Source organism: Eubalaena glacialis, chromosome 3 (genome assembly GCF_028564815.1).
Source record: "Eubalaena glacialis isolate mEubGla1 chromosome 3, mEubGla1.1.hap2.+ XY, whole genome shotgun sequence".
NCBI classification, from domain to species: Eukaryota; Metazoa; Chordata; class Mammalia; order Artiodactyla; family Balaenidae; genus Eubalaena; species Eubalaena glacialis.
The window spans coordinates 194,661,591-194,677,673 of record NC_083718.1 but is presented as its reverse complement, the minus strand read 5'-3'; the positions used below and the strand labels follow the sequence as shown (position 1 = coordinate 194,677,673).

At 58.6% G+C, this 16,083-nt stretch overlaps 2 protein-coding genes across 6 annotated transcripts; one reads left to right on the top strand and one right to left on the bottom strand.

Annotated features, from left to right (window-relative positions):
• The first annotated feature begins 42 nt into the window (after positions 1–42).
• PUSL1 (pseudouridine synthase like 1) lies at positions 43–3,431 on the top strand. Of its 5 annotated transcripts, none has more exons than XM_061185177.1 (8): positions 43–222; positions 495–552; positions 663–850; positions 1,010–1,159; positions 1,248–1,421; positions 2,200–2,254; positions 2,334–2,496; positions 2,983–3,431. In XM_061185177.1, the coding sequence occupies exons 1-8, from the start codon at positions 158–160 to the stop codon at positions 3,192–3,194; spliced, it is 1,065 nt and encodes a 354-aa protein (XP_061041160.1). In that variant the 5' UTR covers positions 43–157; the 3' UTR covers positions 3,195–3,431. The 5 variants fall into 5 exon arrangements, with proteins under 5 accessions (XP_061041160.1, XP_061041159.1, XP_061041161.1 ...); XM_061185176.1 differs by having other exon boundaries at positions 2,863–3,431; XM_061185178.1 differs by lacking the exon at positions 2,983–3,431 and adding an exon at positions 2,840–2,976.
• INTS11 (integrator complex subunit 11) lies at positions 3,272–16,066 on the bottom strand. The gene is made up of 17 exons (XM_061185172.1): positions 15,908–16,066; positions 12,827–12,924; positions 12,404–12,477; positions 11,866–12,094; positions 6,729–6,827; positions 6,607–6,641; positions 6,194–6,332; positions 5,673–5,737; positions 5,316–5,505; positions 5,069–5,152; positions 4,561–4,650; positions 4,289–4,451; positions 4,070–4,177; positions 3,919–3,980; positions 3,706–3,848; positions 3,502–3,631; positions 3,272–3,418 (listed from the first exon to the last, which is right to left on the bottom strand). The coding sequence occupies exons 1-17, from the start codon at positions 15,933–15,935 to the stop codon at positions 3,356–3,358; spliced, it is 1,800 nt and encodes a 599-aa protein (XP_061041155.1). The 5' UTR covers positions 15,936–16,066; the 3' UTR covers positions 3,272–3,355.
• Between the last annotated feature and the right edge of the window lie 17 nt (positions 16,067–16,083).

Genomic DNA, 16,083 nt, shown 5'->3' with positions numbered 1-16,083 from the left:
GAGGCCGCCTGGGCGGGGCGAAAGCCCAGGCGCAGGCGCGGGAGCGGCTGGGGGGGCGTGACCAGGCTGGGTGCGCGGGCGCGCGTGAGCGCAGCCCCACGTGCCGTCCCAGTCCGCCTGGCCCTCCGCCTGCCCCGATGCCGGGTCCGGCCTGGCCATGAGCGCGAGCTCAGTGCGGGCGCGCTACCTCGTGTACTTCCAGTACTTGGGCACGGACTTTAAGTACGTCCTCTGGGCCTCCCACCCGTGCCCGCAACCCCCTCGTGTAGCCCGGCGCCGCGAGGAGCACCCGAGCTCGAGCCGGAGAGCAGCCGACGGCCGGCGCCCGAGGGGTTGGAGGGAGCTAAGTTTAGGGCCCGCACCTCCGGCCTCGGGCCCCGACCTTCCGGGGATGGAACGGCCGCCTTTGGCCGCAGAAGACGGGACGGGCGGGGTCCGGGGCGGGGCGGGGCGGGGCGGCCTCGCGCGCTAACCTCCGCCCGCCCTGCCCACAGCGGGGTCGCGGCAGTCAGGGGCGCCCAGCACGCCATCGGAGTCCAGAACTACCTGGAGGTGAGCTCCGCCGGCCCGCGCCAGGGAGGGGAGAGGGAGGAGGGCGACCCGGGGGAGGGGCAGATGGGAGCCCCGCCCGCGGCCTCTGTGCGCCCCCCCACCCCCCTCAGGAGGCCGCAGAGCGGCTGAACTCGGTGGTGCCGGTAAAGTTCACTATCTCCAGCCGCACGGATGCTGGGGTCCATGCCCTGAGCAACGCGGCGCACCTGGACGTCCAGCGCCGCTCAGGCCGGCCCCCCTTCTCCCCTGAAGTCCTGACGCAAGCCCTCAACACCCACCTGAGGCACCCGGCCATCCGGTAAGCACCTCTCTGCTCTCCCGGAACTCGTCCACTATGGTGGAGGCGGGAGGTGGAGAAGGACTCTGTATCTGGACAGAAGTCCTTGGAGGTGATGGCAGAGATGCCAGGGTGTCACATGGACGGGGCAGGGGGTCATTGCTGGCCTCGTTCCCACAGGGTACTGCAGGCCTTCCGTGTGCCCAGCCACTTCCATGCCCGCCACGCAGCCACGTCCAGGACCTACCTGTACCGCCTGGTTACCGGCTGCCGCAGGCCTGACCAGCTGCCCGTGTTTGAACGAAACCGGTGCTGGGCGCTTCGGGCTGAGTGAGTGGGTGTGAAAGTGAGCCTGAGGGGCTTGCCAGGCTCGCCTGGCCGGCCATTCGCTCCTGACCACTCACCTGGCTCCCTGCAGCTGCTTAGACGTGGCTGCCATGCGGGAGGCCGCCCAGCACCTCCTGGGGACACATGATTTCAGGGCCTTCCAGTCGGCTGGCAGCCCGGCCACCAGCCCGGTGCGCACCCTGCGCCGAGCCTCCGTGTCCCCCGACCCTGCCAGCAGCCCATTTGTCCTCCCCGAGGAGAGCAGGTGAGAAGGGCAGCCTACACTCTGGTCTGGAGGCTGCAAAGGCTGGATTTAGCTCCAGCACCTTCCCTGGTGCTGCACTGGGGGCTCCCTGGGCACCCGTCCAGCCTTGGGGGACTAGGAGGTGCCGGTCAGCCGAGTGGTGTGGCCCCAACACCCGTGAGCCTGCAGCTGTGCCCTCCCCTGGGCTAGGGTCCTGCCCGGCTGGGGGGGCAGAGGGCAGAGAAGGCTGCCTGCCCTGCCGAGAGCTCACTGCCTCGTGGATGGATCCAGGCGGTCGGTGAAAAGACTCCACTGGGGGAGAAGCACCAGGCCAGTGGTTCAGGCCCAGGCTGGCAGGGGGTTGGTTCCACTGCCCCCAGCACTGTCCCAGGGGCCTCCGGCCAGACCTCAGCTACTGACTTCCAGAGCCTTCCCACTTAGACTCAGCACTGAAGGGAGAAGGGACTTTGCACAGCCAGCTTCCAAGCCTCCGACTCCTGCTAAAGAGCCCAAGCCCCAGGGCTTGAGTCCCTGGGAGAGGAGCTGGCCACACCACCTCCCTCGCCGCCCCCGAGCCCACGCCAGGACCTCGGCCTCCTCCTGCAGCCAAGACCCCGGAGGCGCTGCTGTCCCCGCTCACAAGCAGCAGTCCTCTGGCTTTAGTCTCCCTTCCACCGGTTTCATTTACAAGGGGTTGGGGGGGAGTAGGTGGGGGCCCCTGGGGTGGGACGCGGGGAGACCACACTGGAGGGTTGAGGCTGCCCTGAGGCCCAGACCTCATGGGCGCCTGTGTCCCCAGGCGGTTGCGGTTCTGGAGCCTGGAGTTTGAGAGCCAGTCCTTCCTATACAGACAGGTGGGCTGTGTCCTGGGGCCCTGCCGGGGGTGGGGCCTGGGGCTCGGGCGGCTGCAGCAGTCTTCACCTTGGGTCACAGGTGCGGAGAATGACATCTGTGCTGGTGGCCGTGGGGCTGGGGGCTTTGATGCCTGCTCAGGTGAAGGTGATTCTGGAGAGCCAGGACCCCCTGGGCAGGCACCAGAGCCGTGTGGCTCCCGCCCACGGCTTGTTCCTGAAGGCGGTGCTCTACGAGGGCTTCGGTAAGAGGTGGTGGTGTGGAGAGGTCCCTGCTTGTCCCCCGTTGACTGACAGCCCCCTCCCAAGGCTGAGTCCTTGCCGCGGGAGAGGCTCTCAGTGGCAGTGCTGTCCCAGCAGCTGGGACTCCAGCCTGTGGCCAAGAGGAAAGCCAGAGCCCAGCAGCCCAAGCCCCAGCCTAGCCCTGTGGGGAGGGAGGCTGAGAAGGCGTTCCAGAAGGCAGCAGAGGGTAGAGAGGGGCTTGAACTCTGGGGCGAAGGCAGGGGGCTCTGCAGTCCTGCTGAAGGCTCTGGCCTGGCCCCTGCAGAGACTGTCATGCCCCCAGGATGACCTGGGGTCTGTTCACAGGTCCCGCCTCTATGTGCCCTCAGAGTCCACAGCACGGAGGTCACAGGTGACCCCTGATACGCAGCAAGGTCAGGGCAGCCGTGGCACGCTAGGCCCAGCTGCTGGACGCTGCCCAGCTCTGTACACCACCGTGCATCACACAGGGACCACGGCAGGCCCCACGCCTCCTGTCAGCCTGGACCTGCCACAAGTCCCCGCCTGCCCGGGTGGGCTGCCAGAGGTGGGGTGCAGGAGACAAGCGCAAGCACCGGAAAGCGAGACACCCAAACAGCCTGTGGTGGTTTTTACTGTAAATCAACACCCCAGGAGCACCCCCCCCTTCTCCTGGGAGCCCAGGAGCAGAAATAAAAGGTGAAAAGCCCCCCAGGTCCATTTCTTTCTTCGGCCAAAAGCAGCCACTGGGGCAGGTGCGTGGCACTGTGGTCTCTGCACAGATGAGGGTCGTAGCCAGCTGTGGGCTCCACACCCGAGGACACAGGGAAGACCCAGGGTGCACACGGTCCTGGCAGCGGGGCCTCAGCTGGCCTGGGGCAGGCCCTTCTTGAGCAGAGACGTGAGATAGCTTCCCAGCTCCTCGTCCTGCAGCCACAGGCAAGAGGGGCCGTTGGTCCAGGTGAGGCAGCCCAGGGTAACGGGGTGACCCCACCAGTCCCTCACCTTACCTGGTAGGTCCAGGAGACCAGCAACACCTTGGTGCCTGGGTCCTCCGAGTGGGCAGCGGCCTGAATGAGGATGGACTCCACGGTCACGGAGCCGTCAGGAAGGTGCTGCACGCAGTGGTCCTTGAGGACGCTGCGGGGAAGCACGGTGAGCCCCTGCCCGGCGCCCCGCCCCCCAGGTCCGGAAGGCGCGGCCGCAGCGTCTACCTCTTCAGGTGGCTGTACACGCGCACGGCTGTCTCCTGCTCTTTGCGCGTGTCGTGCAGGTGCACACGGCAGGTGAAGCGCAGCTGGTGCTCGGCCAGGCCCAGCTCCTTGAGGGCCTGCTCTGAGGACACGAGCCGGAAGTTCTGTGGGGCAAGGGCAGGTCAGGGACGGCGGGGGCGGCCCCCACCGCCCCCAGTGATGGTTGGCACTCACACTGTCCTTCATGATCAGGGTGCCATGCAAGAGCCGGGGCTTCTTGGCGTCAGGGAGTAGCCCTGTGGGGAAGGGGCAGCGGTCGGAGCTGTCAGCGGGGCCACCTGCCCAGCAGCCGCCCCGCCCCCGCTCAACGGGCCCTGCCGCTCACCCTGCGCCATCTCCCGCTTCAGCAGCCCCAGTGAGACGCCCACGGGGATGCTGGGGCTCGTGGGCAGCGTCACCGTCTCGCCGTTGGCCGGCATGTAGCAGCTGACCCCTGGGCCAGGGTGTGGAGAGAACCTCAGTCCGGGCTGGCGGGCCCCGCCTGCCCCAACCCTGCCCGCATGCCCTCCGTATCACCCAGCCCGCCCTGGCCTGGGCTGCCTACGGAATTCCTGCTCGATCTTCTGCTTCAGAAACTCCATCTTCTTGGCCTCGCCGTGCACCAACAGCACGTTCTCCGGCTCCGCCTGACCCACCAGCTGCATGATGCCCTTGGCGTCCGCGTGGGCGCTGAAGGACATGTACTCCACCTGCATCTTGACCTCCAGCTGCGGCATCACGGCAGGCAAGCCATCAGCACAGGCGGTGGCTCCGAGGGCCGCCCCCCCCCCCCCCAAAGAGGGTCCACAGAGCTGGTGAGGGAGGGTGAGGACTCACCACCTGCCGCCCCTCCATCTCCAGCTTGCGCTGCCCGCTGAGGATCTTGTGGCCCACGGTGCCCTGCACGCAGTAGCCGGGCATGATGACCTGCAGGAGGGATGGACGGACGAGCAGCTCCCCTGCACCCCCTGCCTACCACCTCGGGGCTTCCTCCCGGGACGCTCCCCCCACCCGGCCCTCTGCCCACCTGAACCCAAACCCTTGGGGAGGCCCCTCCCCCTTCCAGGCCCCACTGCAGACCAAGGCAGGCTCAGGGGTCTCAGCACAAGCCCGCCCAGGCCTGACCCCCATGACGGCTACTCAGGAAGCCGGGGGCTTTCTTGCCTGGTGCAGACGGGCCAAGACACAGCAAGAGTCTGAGCCTGGGTCAGACACCGGTCCCCAGGGTACCAAGCCTCCTCCTCCTCCTCCTGACAGCAGCAACGTCCCCCCAGCCAGGGGGAGCCCCTGCCCCTCAGCCTCGCCAGCCCTCCAGGGAACTGGCCCTGGGGCCCAGACCCCTCACCATGTTCTTCTCGTTCCCTGCCCACTTCCTGAAGATCTGTAGGGACTGGCCAGCATGCAGCATCCCCGGGGTGGCAAACACGACCTTCGGGGCAGGTGTGGGGACAGTCAGGGCATCAGATGCCCCCCTGCCCTCAGCCTTCTGACCGCTGGTCTTCCCGGCACAGAGGCGCCCCGCTCCCCTGCGCGACTTGCTGGCAGGGCCCCGGCCCAGCAGAACCCCACCCCCAGCCGGCACTGGGCCGCACCATGGGGCCCGGGCTGTCGGCAAACGCCCGATCGAAGGCCTTGATGTGCTTGAATTCAAACATGTTCCTCTGCACAAAGGTCTTCCGGATCTTCTGGTTGGTCCAGGGGATGAAGAGCTTGTAGTAGTGGTTGGCCTTCTCCGTCAAGCCCGTGGAGAAGTAGATGGGGGCCTTCAGGTCCATGCGCTCCCTGTGGAGGACGGGGCTGGTGGGGAGGCTGCCGGGGCAGGGCTGGCCTGCAGCCCCCATGTGCCCTCAGCCTGGGCTGGGTCCAGTGCCAGGAAGGGCGCTCCCCACCCTCTCTCACCCCTCGGCCAGCAGGGCAGGGCCTCCAGAAACCGTCCCGGCCACACCTACCAGAAGGTCTCCAGCAGGATGCAGAGCTCCTGAGCGCGGCCCAGCGCAAACACGGGGATCAGCACCTGCAGGGGGTGGGGGTGGGAGGCCAGCTCGGGAGGAACCCCTGGCCACGCCGCCCAGCCATCGAGCCCACAGCTGTGCACAGTGGCGGACAGTTGCTCCCTGTGGCCACCTTCTGAGAAGACCAGCCCTGCCAGCAGCTCTGATGGCCGGAGGCCCCATGCAGACTGCGGGCAGGCCCCCACATTCTGTCCCAGCACAGCCTGCCCAAAAGTGACCATGGTGGACGCTCTGGCCAGCCCTTCATTGGGATCTGAGACACGAGCGGTAGATGAGCCCCTGCTAAAGGGTCTTCGGGGGAATTTGTCTTCCCAGTGCTGAGCAAACCTTCCTCTCTCTCTGCCCAGAACACAGCACCCCTGCCCCTGACCACATGCCGGGGCAGCCGAAAGACCCATGCAGCGTGGCCAGAGGCACACAGCCAGCCCCGCCTGGGGTACCCGCCGCCCACCAGCTACCTTCCCACCACGCTCCACGGTCTCATGGACCTTCTTTAGGAAGTCTCGCTCCCGGCAGCGCTTAGAGTCTCGGATGGTGGTGGCGTACGTGGATTCTGTGATGAGCAGGTTGGGGCGGCACTTGTCAATCCAGGCGGCTCTAGAACACAGGGGGGTGTGGCCAGAGTGGACAGTCCGCATGGTGGCGAGGCTGTACACAGCCATGGCCCTCCTGGACCCTCCAGCAGGCAGCCTGCCTCCTCTGCACAGGCCCAGGCCGCCGTCGAATGACACAGGCAGCACTTGAGGGGACAGGAGAACACCCGGGGACAATGACCCGCAGATGGCTCCAGAAGCCGGCACACCCCTCAGGGTCCCTGTACCCCTGGGGGGACCCGCCCAATAGGATGAAACAAATGTACTGGCCTACTTACCCCAAATGCCGGTCTGGGGTCATGTTATAATCCCCCTGGCAAAGAATGTGGCAATGAGGAGGGTGCCTCCTTCCTCTGCCCGGCCAGCCAGCCCTTCCTGTGCCCCGAGTGCTTCCACTGACCGTGTACACCACAGACTCTGAGCCCACTTTAATCTGGAACATGGCCGCCCCCAGCACGTGGCCCGCATAGTAAGCCTTGATTTCCAGCTCATCGTCCACCTACAGAGAAGAGGGCTGACCTCAGGTCTGCAGCCTGTGCCGGGCAGAGGGCAGAGGGGCAGGGAGGTGGAGCCTGGGGCAGCGGTGGGCGCAAGTTGATGACATCATTCTAGCCTTTCATCATCCCTGTTTTTTCATACACGACATCCAGTTCTCAATCAAAAGCAGACACAAGAGATGAGACAATAGGGACGGAAAGAAGAGGAACAACAGTCCAGAGAAGCAGATTCAGGGCTCCTGCAGTTTTCAGACACAGGCTTTAAAAGGATTGTGATTAAAATATTCAGAGCGAGAAAGAATTAAGAATGTTGGCAAAAAACTAGAAACTATTAAAAACAGTGGAAATTGTAAAACCAGAAACTATAATAACCCAAGTTAAGGATTCAAAAGAGCCATACTATCCCAGGCAATCTATATATTCAATGTAATCCTTATCAAAATACCAGTGGCATTTTTCACAGAACTGAAACAAATAATTTTAAAATTTGTGTGGAAACACAAAAGATGCCAAAGAGCCACAAGAATCCTAACAAAAAACAGAGCTGAAGGAATCACGCTCCCTGACTTTATACTACAAAGCTACAGTCATCAAAACTGCATGGTAAAGGAAATCGGAGCTGGAACAGGGAGTCAGGCTCCCTGACTTCAGAGGGAGTCAGGCTCCCTGACTTCAGAGTATACTACAAAGCTACAGTAATCAAACTAGTATGGTACTGGCACAAAAACAAATATAGATCAATGGAACAGGACAGAAAGCCCAGGAATAAACCCACGCACCTATGGTCAATTAATCTATGACAAAAGAGGCAAGAATATACAATGGAGAAAAGACAGTTTCTTCAATAAATAGTGCTAGGAAAACTGGACAACTACATGTAAAAGAATGAAATTAGAACATTCTCTAACACCATACACGAAAATAAACTCAAAATGGATTAAAGACCTAAATGTAAGACCAAATACTATAAAACTCCTAGAAGAAAACATAGGCAGAACACTCTGACATAAATAGCAATGGTATTTTTTTTGGATCCGCCTCCTACAGTAATGGAAATAAAAACAAACAAATGGAACCTAATTAAATTAAAAGCTTTTGCACAGGGACTTCCCTGGTGGCACAGTGGTTAAGACTCTGCGCTCCCAATGCAGGGGAACCGGGTTCGATCCCTGGTCGGGGAACTAGATCCCCCATGCATGCCGCAACTAAGGAGCTGGCGAGCTGCAACTAAGGAGCCCGCCTGCCACAAGTAAGACCCGGCATAACCAAGTAAATAATTAATTAATTTTTTAAAAAAAGGATTCTCTGTTATTAAAAAAAAACAAAACAAACGAACTTTTACACAGCAAAGGAAACAATAAACAAAACAAAGACAACCTACAGAATAGGAGAAAACATCTGCGTATGATGTAACCAAAAGGGTATTATTAATCTCCAAAATATACAAACAGCTCATGCAGCGCCATATCAAAAAAACAAACAACCCAATCAAAAAATGGAAGGAAGATCTAAACAGACGTATATACAGATGACCAAGAGGCACATGAAAAGATGCTCAACACCACTAATTAATACAGAAATGCAGGGACTTCCCTGATGGCACAGTGGTTAAGAATCCGAGCTCCCAATGCAGGGGGCCTGGGTTCGATCCCTGATCAGGGAACTAGACCCCACATGCATGCCGCAACTAAGAGTTTGCATGCCGCAACTAAGGAGCCCGCTGGCCACAACTAAGGAGCACACGTGCTGCAACTAAGGAGCAGGCGAGCCACATCTAAGGAGCCCACCGGCCGCGACTAAGACCAGGTGCAACCAAATAAATAAATAAATAAAATATATTTTTAAAAAAACACAGAAATGCAAATCAAAACTACAATGAGGGGGGCTTCCCTGGTGGCTCAGTGGTTAAGAATCCACCTGCCAATGCAGGGAACACGGGTTCGAGCCCTGGTCTGGGAAGATCCCACATGCCGTGGAGCAACTAAGCCCATGCGCCACAACTACTGAGCCTGCGCTCTAGAGCCCGCGAGCCACAACTACTGAGCCCACGTGCCACAACTACTGAAGCCCGTGCGCCTAGAGCCCGTGCTCCAGAACAAGAGAAGCCATGGTAATGAAAGGCCTGCGCACCTCAACGAAAAGTAGCCCCCGCTTGCCGCAACTAGAGAAAACCCGCACGCAGCAACGAAAACCCAAAGCAGCCAAAAATAAAATAAATAAATAAATTCTAAAAAATTAAAAATAAAAACAATGAGGTACCACCTCACACTGGTCAAAATGGTCATCATCAAAAAGTCTACAAATAATAAACGCTGGAGAGGGTGTGGAGAAAAGGGAACCGTCCTACACTGTCGGTGGGAATGTAAAATGGTGCAGCCACTACAGAGAACAGTATGGAGATTCCTCAAAAAACTAAAAATAGAGTTGCCATATGATCCTGCAACCCTACTCCTGGGCATATATCCGGAGAAAACCATTATTCGAAAAGATAAATGGACCCCAACGTTCACTGCAGTGTTATTTACGATAACCAAGATATGGAAGCAACCTAAATGCCCATCGACAAATGAATGGATAAAGAAGATGTGGTACAAGGACTTCCCTGGTGGTCCAGTGGTTAAGGATCCACCTGCCAATGCAGGGGACACGGGTTCGATCCCTGGTCCAGGAAGATCCCACATGCCGCGGAGCAACTTAAGCCCATGCGCCACAACTACTGAGCCTGCAAGCCACAGCTACTGAGCCCACGTGCCTAGAGCCTGTGCTCCGTAACAAGAGAAGCCCCTGCAATGAGAAGCCGACGCACCACAGTGAAGAGTAGCCCCACTCACCACAACTAGAAAAAACCCGCATGGAGCAACAAAGACCCAGCGCAGCCGGGGCGGGCGAGGGAGAAAAAGGGACCTCCCTGGCGGTCCAGTGGTTAAGACTTCACCTTCCAGTGCAGGGGTGTAGGTTCGATCCCTGGTCAGGGAGCTAAGATCCCACATGCCTCGTGGCTAAAGAACAAAAAACCGTAAAAAACAGAAGCAATATTGTAACAAATTCAATAAAGACTTTAAAAATGTTCCACATCGAAAGAAAAACAATCTTAAAAAAAAAAAAAAAGAAGCTGTGGTACATATATACAATGGAATACTACTCAGCCATTAAAAAAATGAAATCTTGCCACTTACAGCAACATGTATGGACTTGGAGAGTATTATGCTAAGTGAAATAAGTCAGACAGAAAGACAAATACTGTATGATATCACTTATATGTGAAATCTAAAAAATACAACAAACTACTGAACGTAACAAAAAGAAAACAGAGTCACAGACGTAGAGAACAAACTACAAGTGGGGAGAAGAAAGAGAGGAAAGGCAAGACAGAGGTGGGGGATTAAGAGGTACAAGCTATTACACACAAAATAAGCTACGAGGATATACTGTACTACAGGGAATATAACCAATGTTTTATAGTAACTATAAATGGAGCATAACCTTTGAAAGCTGTGAATCACTATGTTGTCCACCTATAACATATAATATTGTAAATCAATTATATATCAATTAAAAAAAAAAATTCAACAGACAAATTTAACAACCACTTACATATAACCAAAAAGAGAATTAACGAACTAAAATATCTAGTAGAGGCTATCCAGCATGAAGCACAGAAAGACAAAAGGACGATGAAGGCTCTGGAGAAGCAAAACCTACATTCGGCCTGGAGAGAGCAATGGGCAGGCCCGGAGGCCTCAAACCTGAGCAGGCGCAACAGGACGAGAACAGGTGGGGCCAGCATAGCACCCCACCGAAGTCCACAGGAAAGGACATAATCCCACAAGCAGCCAAAGAAAAGATTCTCTTCCAAACAGCAGATGGGAAGACACATTCAAAATACTGATAGTAAATGCTGCCCTAGAATTCCGAACCTAAGGGGAAAAGTCTTCAACATTTGCAGACAAATAAAATTTGAGAGCATTCATCACCAGCAGATCCACAATGGTGTCCTTCATCCCAAATACAAAGTGAAGAACACAGGCAGTAGAGGGGAACAGCGGGAAAGGCAAACAGAGACGGCGCCCGGCAAATCTGACTTTACCAGCATCAGCGGTGAGGTCCCAGAGGTCTCGCACACTGAGGGAATTAAAATACATGGAAACAAGAGCCAGTGAGTCAGGGGAGGAGTAAATGCATTTGAGGTGCTCTGAGGCTCTTGCATTGTCCAGGAAAGAGGCAAAAGTTCCAAGTACCTTAGAGCTGTGTTGTCATGGATGTGTTTTGTAATCTCTACCACTACAAAAATTATAAAACAATATCTAATTACTTACCAAATAAGAGAAGAAATAGAGTTTTTAAAAGTCAATCCAGAAAAAGGCAATAAAGGAAATAAAGCATAGAACAGGCAGCACAAATAAGAAGCAAATGGTAGGAAAATACAGCTAAATCCCAAATATTACCCATACAGTCCAAACCCTCCACCTACAGGACCGGTTATCAGGCTGGATTAGACCCAAACTACTTAAAACGTGATGCACAAAGAGAGAAAGTACAAAGATGGGAAAGGATGCCCCATGCAAACGCTAACTAAAGGTGGGGGAGGGGGAACGGTGACCCGTTCGCCAGAAAGGTGGGCTCAAAGGTAAGAGCGTCCTTGAGGAGAAATGCACTACTTCATCTTGACAAAAGGTTCAACCAAGATAAGATGACCCCAAATGTTAGACACGTGGTAACAAGCAAAACCCAAACTCTGAGGAGAAGCAGACAACTCCGCGAGCCTTGTGATGAATTTCTCCACATCTGATGTCACTTTCCTGCCTCCTCGCTGGCCCGCGGACGACTGCCACCGAGCCACAGCCCACACTCCGGTCTGCGTCCCGCCCAGCCTGCCCCCCCGCCCTGGCCCCGTCGTGCTCACGTGGCACAGGTGCCCTCTCCCGCCTCTTCAGTGCGCTCAGGCAGAGCCGGGGAGCAGCAGAGGCCCTGCCAAGTGCCACATCCGCCTCCGGGCAGCTCCCCGACGGCAGCAAAGCGGGGTGGGGGCGGGGGCCTGACCTGCACCGTCTGGTGGAGGTGGACGGCCACCACCTTCTTCATACAGTCCTTGATCATCTGGGACGTGAAGAAGTTGGCCTCGCCCTTCTTGTCAACGGCAATCTTGCGGTAGTCCTCCAGCAGGATGGGGCAGATCGCTTGCGTGGGCTGCGTCATGTAGATGGGCCCGTCGTAGCCCACCATCTCGCTGAAGTAGGGCAGCGCCCCGCAGTGGTCCAGGTGGAAGTGGCTAGGGGAGCAACACGGGTCAGCCCGGAGGGCCCTCCGCACCTCCCCCCCGGGGGCAACCGTCCCCTCGCTCCTCGCTGGCTGAGGGCCTGCTGTGCACCAGACACCGCCCGAGAGCTGCAGAGCAAGAGGGGACAGAGCGCCGTCGTCCTGGGGCTCAGCGCTCGAGCGTCTCGTGATGCCACCAACAAGCAGCTACTCTGGGGTCAGCCTCACGCTCCAGGAAGGAACAAGGAGGGGCTCAGGGGGACACATATCAGGAGTCGCCATCTGGGTGGGTGGGTGGGCGGGTCCTGGGGAAGGCGCCCACCTGATGATCACGCAGTCCAGGAAGTCGGTCAGCCGGCCGCTGCGGGTGATGTAAGAAAAGTCGGGGAAGCGCCTCTGTGGGGGGAGGGGAAGCGTCAGGATGCCACCGGGGCTCAGGAGGCAGTGGGACAGCTGGGGCTGCGGGCACGGCCCCCAGGGGTCAGGCTGAACCTGACCCCCACATCCCCACCCTGCAGGCCCACCGAGACCGCCAACTGCTCAGAGCCTCGGAGCGTGCAGGGAGGGGGTCAGCTGCCCAGCTGGTACCTGAGCCGGGAGCCCCGATCTGGTACAGACCGGCCCCGCGCAGGTGCCCCACCTTGCCTCCCTCTGTGGGTCAGAGCCTGAGACTCCGAGGCCCGGGTCCACTGTTGGTGATGCCAAGGAGCAGGCTGGGTGGCAGCCGCCCGCCCGAGGGACTCACATCGTCGCTGAAGCCCATGTGCATCCCGCAATCCAGCATGACGTTCTTGCCCGCAATGGAGACCAGGATGCAGCTTCGGCCCACGTCCTGGCCAGCCCCTGAATGGGAGGACGGGTGAGAGGTGCCACCACGCTCCTGTCCCCACAACTGCCCCTGCGAGGATGGCCCCAGCCCCAAGGCCAAGGCCCAGCCGCCTGCTCCAGACCCCTAGAGGACCCTCTGGGCCCCTGGCCCTGCAGAACCCTCTGTGGCTGCTGTGTGGACGACATGCGAGGTGAGAAGCATTGCCGCCTCTGCACGTGGGCAAGGGAAACGCACAGGGAGGGGACAAGGCGCCAAGGCCACCTTGGACCCTTCCCCATGGCGCCTCCAGCCTCGGGCCCTGCCACTCACATCGCGAAGCAGTGGCCCACAGGCTTGAGGCCAGGAGCTGAGAAAGGGGTGCTGGACTGTGGTCCCAGCACTCAAGAGAGGCAAGCCAGGGCTCCCTGGGGCCTCGCCACCCCTCCCAAAACCTTAGCTGGGGCCACATCTGCGATGTGACCACCAGGCCCCTCCTGGTGGTGCCACTGCAGAGGGACACCGTGTGGCTTTAGCCCAGCCACGGGGAAACATGGCCCTAGCTGTCCAGCAACGACCAACTAGAGTGGCCGCAGTACAGACGCCCCACCACTGGGCCCCCTCAGGTACCCCCAGCCCAGACCTTAACCCGAATCCCATCCACAGTCCTGATCTCCAAGCCCTGCCCAGATGCTCCAGGCCCAGCGGGGCATATCCCGGCCACCTCATACGGCCATCTGTCACCTTCTCTAGGGTCTGGGGGCCCAGAAGGAAAGGGACACAGCCTCACAAGGCCCGATGACAGCAAATGACCTATTTTTCATCTTGGATCCTACAAGCCTCCCTCTGCAAGGAAACTTCTGAACCTTCTGTTAGCACCACATACACCAGGGTGACCAGGCCACCGCCCAAAGCGGGCCGCGGCTGGTCCTCAAGAAGCTTCAGTCACCTGTGACAACGGCAGGTGAGAGCAGCCACGAGCTTCACCTGTGTGCCTCAGGCAGCCCAGCCACAGACAGTGGGCTCGAGGTCTCTCACAGGTCTGCTCCCCCCACCAGGATGTGAGCTCCCTGAGGGCAGGGTCTCAACCTGCCTCCTATCGCACCTCCAGCGCCAAGCCATGCCCCGCTCAGAGGCACTGCAGATATGTGTGGGAGGGAGAAGGGCCGCCCCTCTTCACAGACAAGGATGTGAAGTCCCAGAAGTCACGGGATCCGCCCACGGCACGTGACTCCTAAGCGTGGGGCCAGGGACAGTTTTCCGGACTCCGGAGCTCAGCTCTGAGGCACTGGCCGCCTGCTCCCAACAGGAACAGCCACAACAATCCAGGGAGCAAAGACAATGGCCCGAACAGGGCAGGAGAGGTGGGGACAGAGCCTGGGACACACAGGAGGGTGGGAAGAAAACAAGGAGACACGTGGCTGCAGGGAGTTTAGGTTCCAGGTGTGGTGTGGGCTGTGTGTGCGTGGTGTGTGTGTGGTGTGTGTGTGTGGTCTGTGTGTGGTCTGTGTGTGGTGTGTGTGTGTGGTGTGTGTGTGTGTGGTCGGTGTGTGGTGTGTGGTGTGTGGTGTGTGTGTGTGTGTGTCCGAGAACACGGACAATAACCGCCTCGATAAACTTGCATTCGGGGAGATCAGCGCCTCAGGGAAAAGTAAGGCAGGGAAGGGCACACAAACTTCCAGACCTCCCTGAGATGAATTCTGAGCAGGGTGGAGAGGGACAGCTGGGATGAGAGGGGCAGCTGTGCAAAGGCCCTGTGGTGGGAGAGACCAAGGGGGTCGTGAGGCAGAAACTGGCAAAGGCAGATGGTGAAGCAGAAGTAGTTCTGCTCTGATGGTGCTGTGGCTGAGTGACCTTGGGGGCACACCCAGGTGCAGATTTGGGGTAGACGAAGCAGTAAAAAGATAGGATCATTCAAGAATGAGCGGTGACGGAGCAACTAAGCCCGTGCGCCACAACTACTGAGCCTGCGCTCTAGAGCCCGTGAGCCACAACTACTGAGTCCATGTGCCACAACTACGGAAGCCCGCATGCCTAGAGCCCGTGCTCCACAACAAGAGAAGCCACTGCAATGAGAAGCCCGCGCACTGCAACCAAGAGTAGACCCCGCTCGCCACAACTAGAGAAAGCCCACATGCAGCAACAAAGACCCAACACAGTCAAATAAATAAATAATAAATAAATAAATAAATAAATAAACCTTAAAAAAAAAAAAAAGAGGATGAGCGGTGAGAAAGGGGCCACCTGGGAAAGGGTCAGGCTGGAAGGAGGATCCTGCAGAGGCCCCTGGAGAAGAACCAGGCGCGGGGAGAGCACGGGGCTGAAGCAGCCAGAGGAGACCCGGAGCCAACAGCTAGGAGAGGCCGTGGAGGTGACGACACCTTTGGTGGGGTAGGATGTGCGCTGTGACCCAGCAGGCCAGGGGCAGGGGTGTTCACTGCAGCTGTCAACAGCTCAGTGTCCACGCTGGGGGCTGGGTGGGCTATTTTGAGGAGAGCTCACCACAAAAGAAAGGATGTGGAGCTGCGGGGGACATCCCTAGGAGAAGATGCTTCCAACACACGGCCAGGGCAGGGGGCAGGTTCCCGAAAAGCCCCTGGCACGTGTGCACGGAGACCCCAGCTGCTTCTGATTCTGAGTGATCTTTCCTCCTTCGCACTGTTCTGTACTGTTCGAGCCTTTAAACTGTGCACTTACATCTTTTGCAAAAAGCAAAGTTTTGGGATGTTGTTTTTTTTTTTTTTTAACGCTGCGGCGGTCAAGTAAAACAAGGGCTGACTTGGGGTGGACCGCAGACGGGTAAACGGGTAAACGGAGGCTGCAGGGAAGTGGGACGCGAGACAGATGGAGGAGGTGGAAGGGCAGGAAGTGGCGAGGATGCAGAAGCAGAAGAAAGGCGCCCTAAGCACCGGCTCCGGGCAGGGGGCCGCGCGCCGAGGACGACACGTCCCGGGGTCCCCGGCCCTCCGAGCCTCCCAGCGGCCTTCTTCGGGCGCTCCTCCCCCGCCGCGCCGCACTCACCCAGGGGCGTGACCCTGATCTCGGGCATCCTGTCGGGCGCGCTCAGCGAGCCGGCGGGACCACCACTGCCTCACGAAACCCGGGCGCCTGCGTCCCGGACGCCGCCATGCGCCTCCGACTCGCGGCGACGCACTGCCCAAGCGCAACCCCAAAGGCGCCAGCTTCCGGCGCGCCCG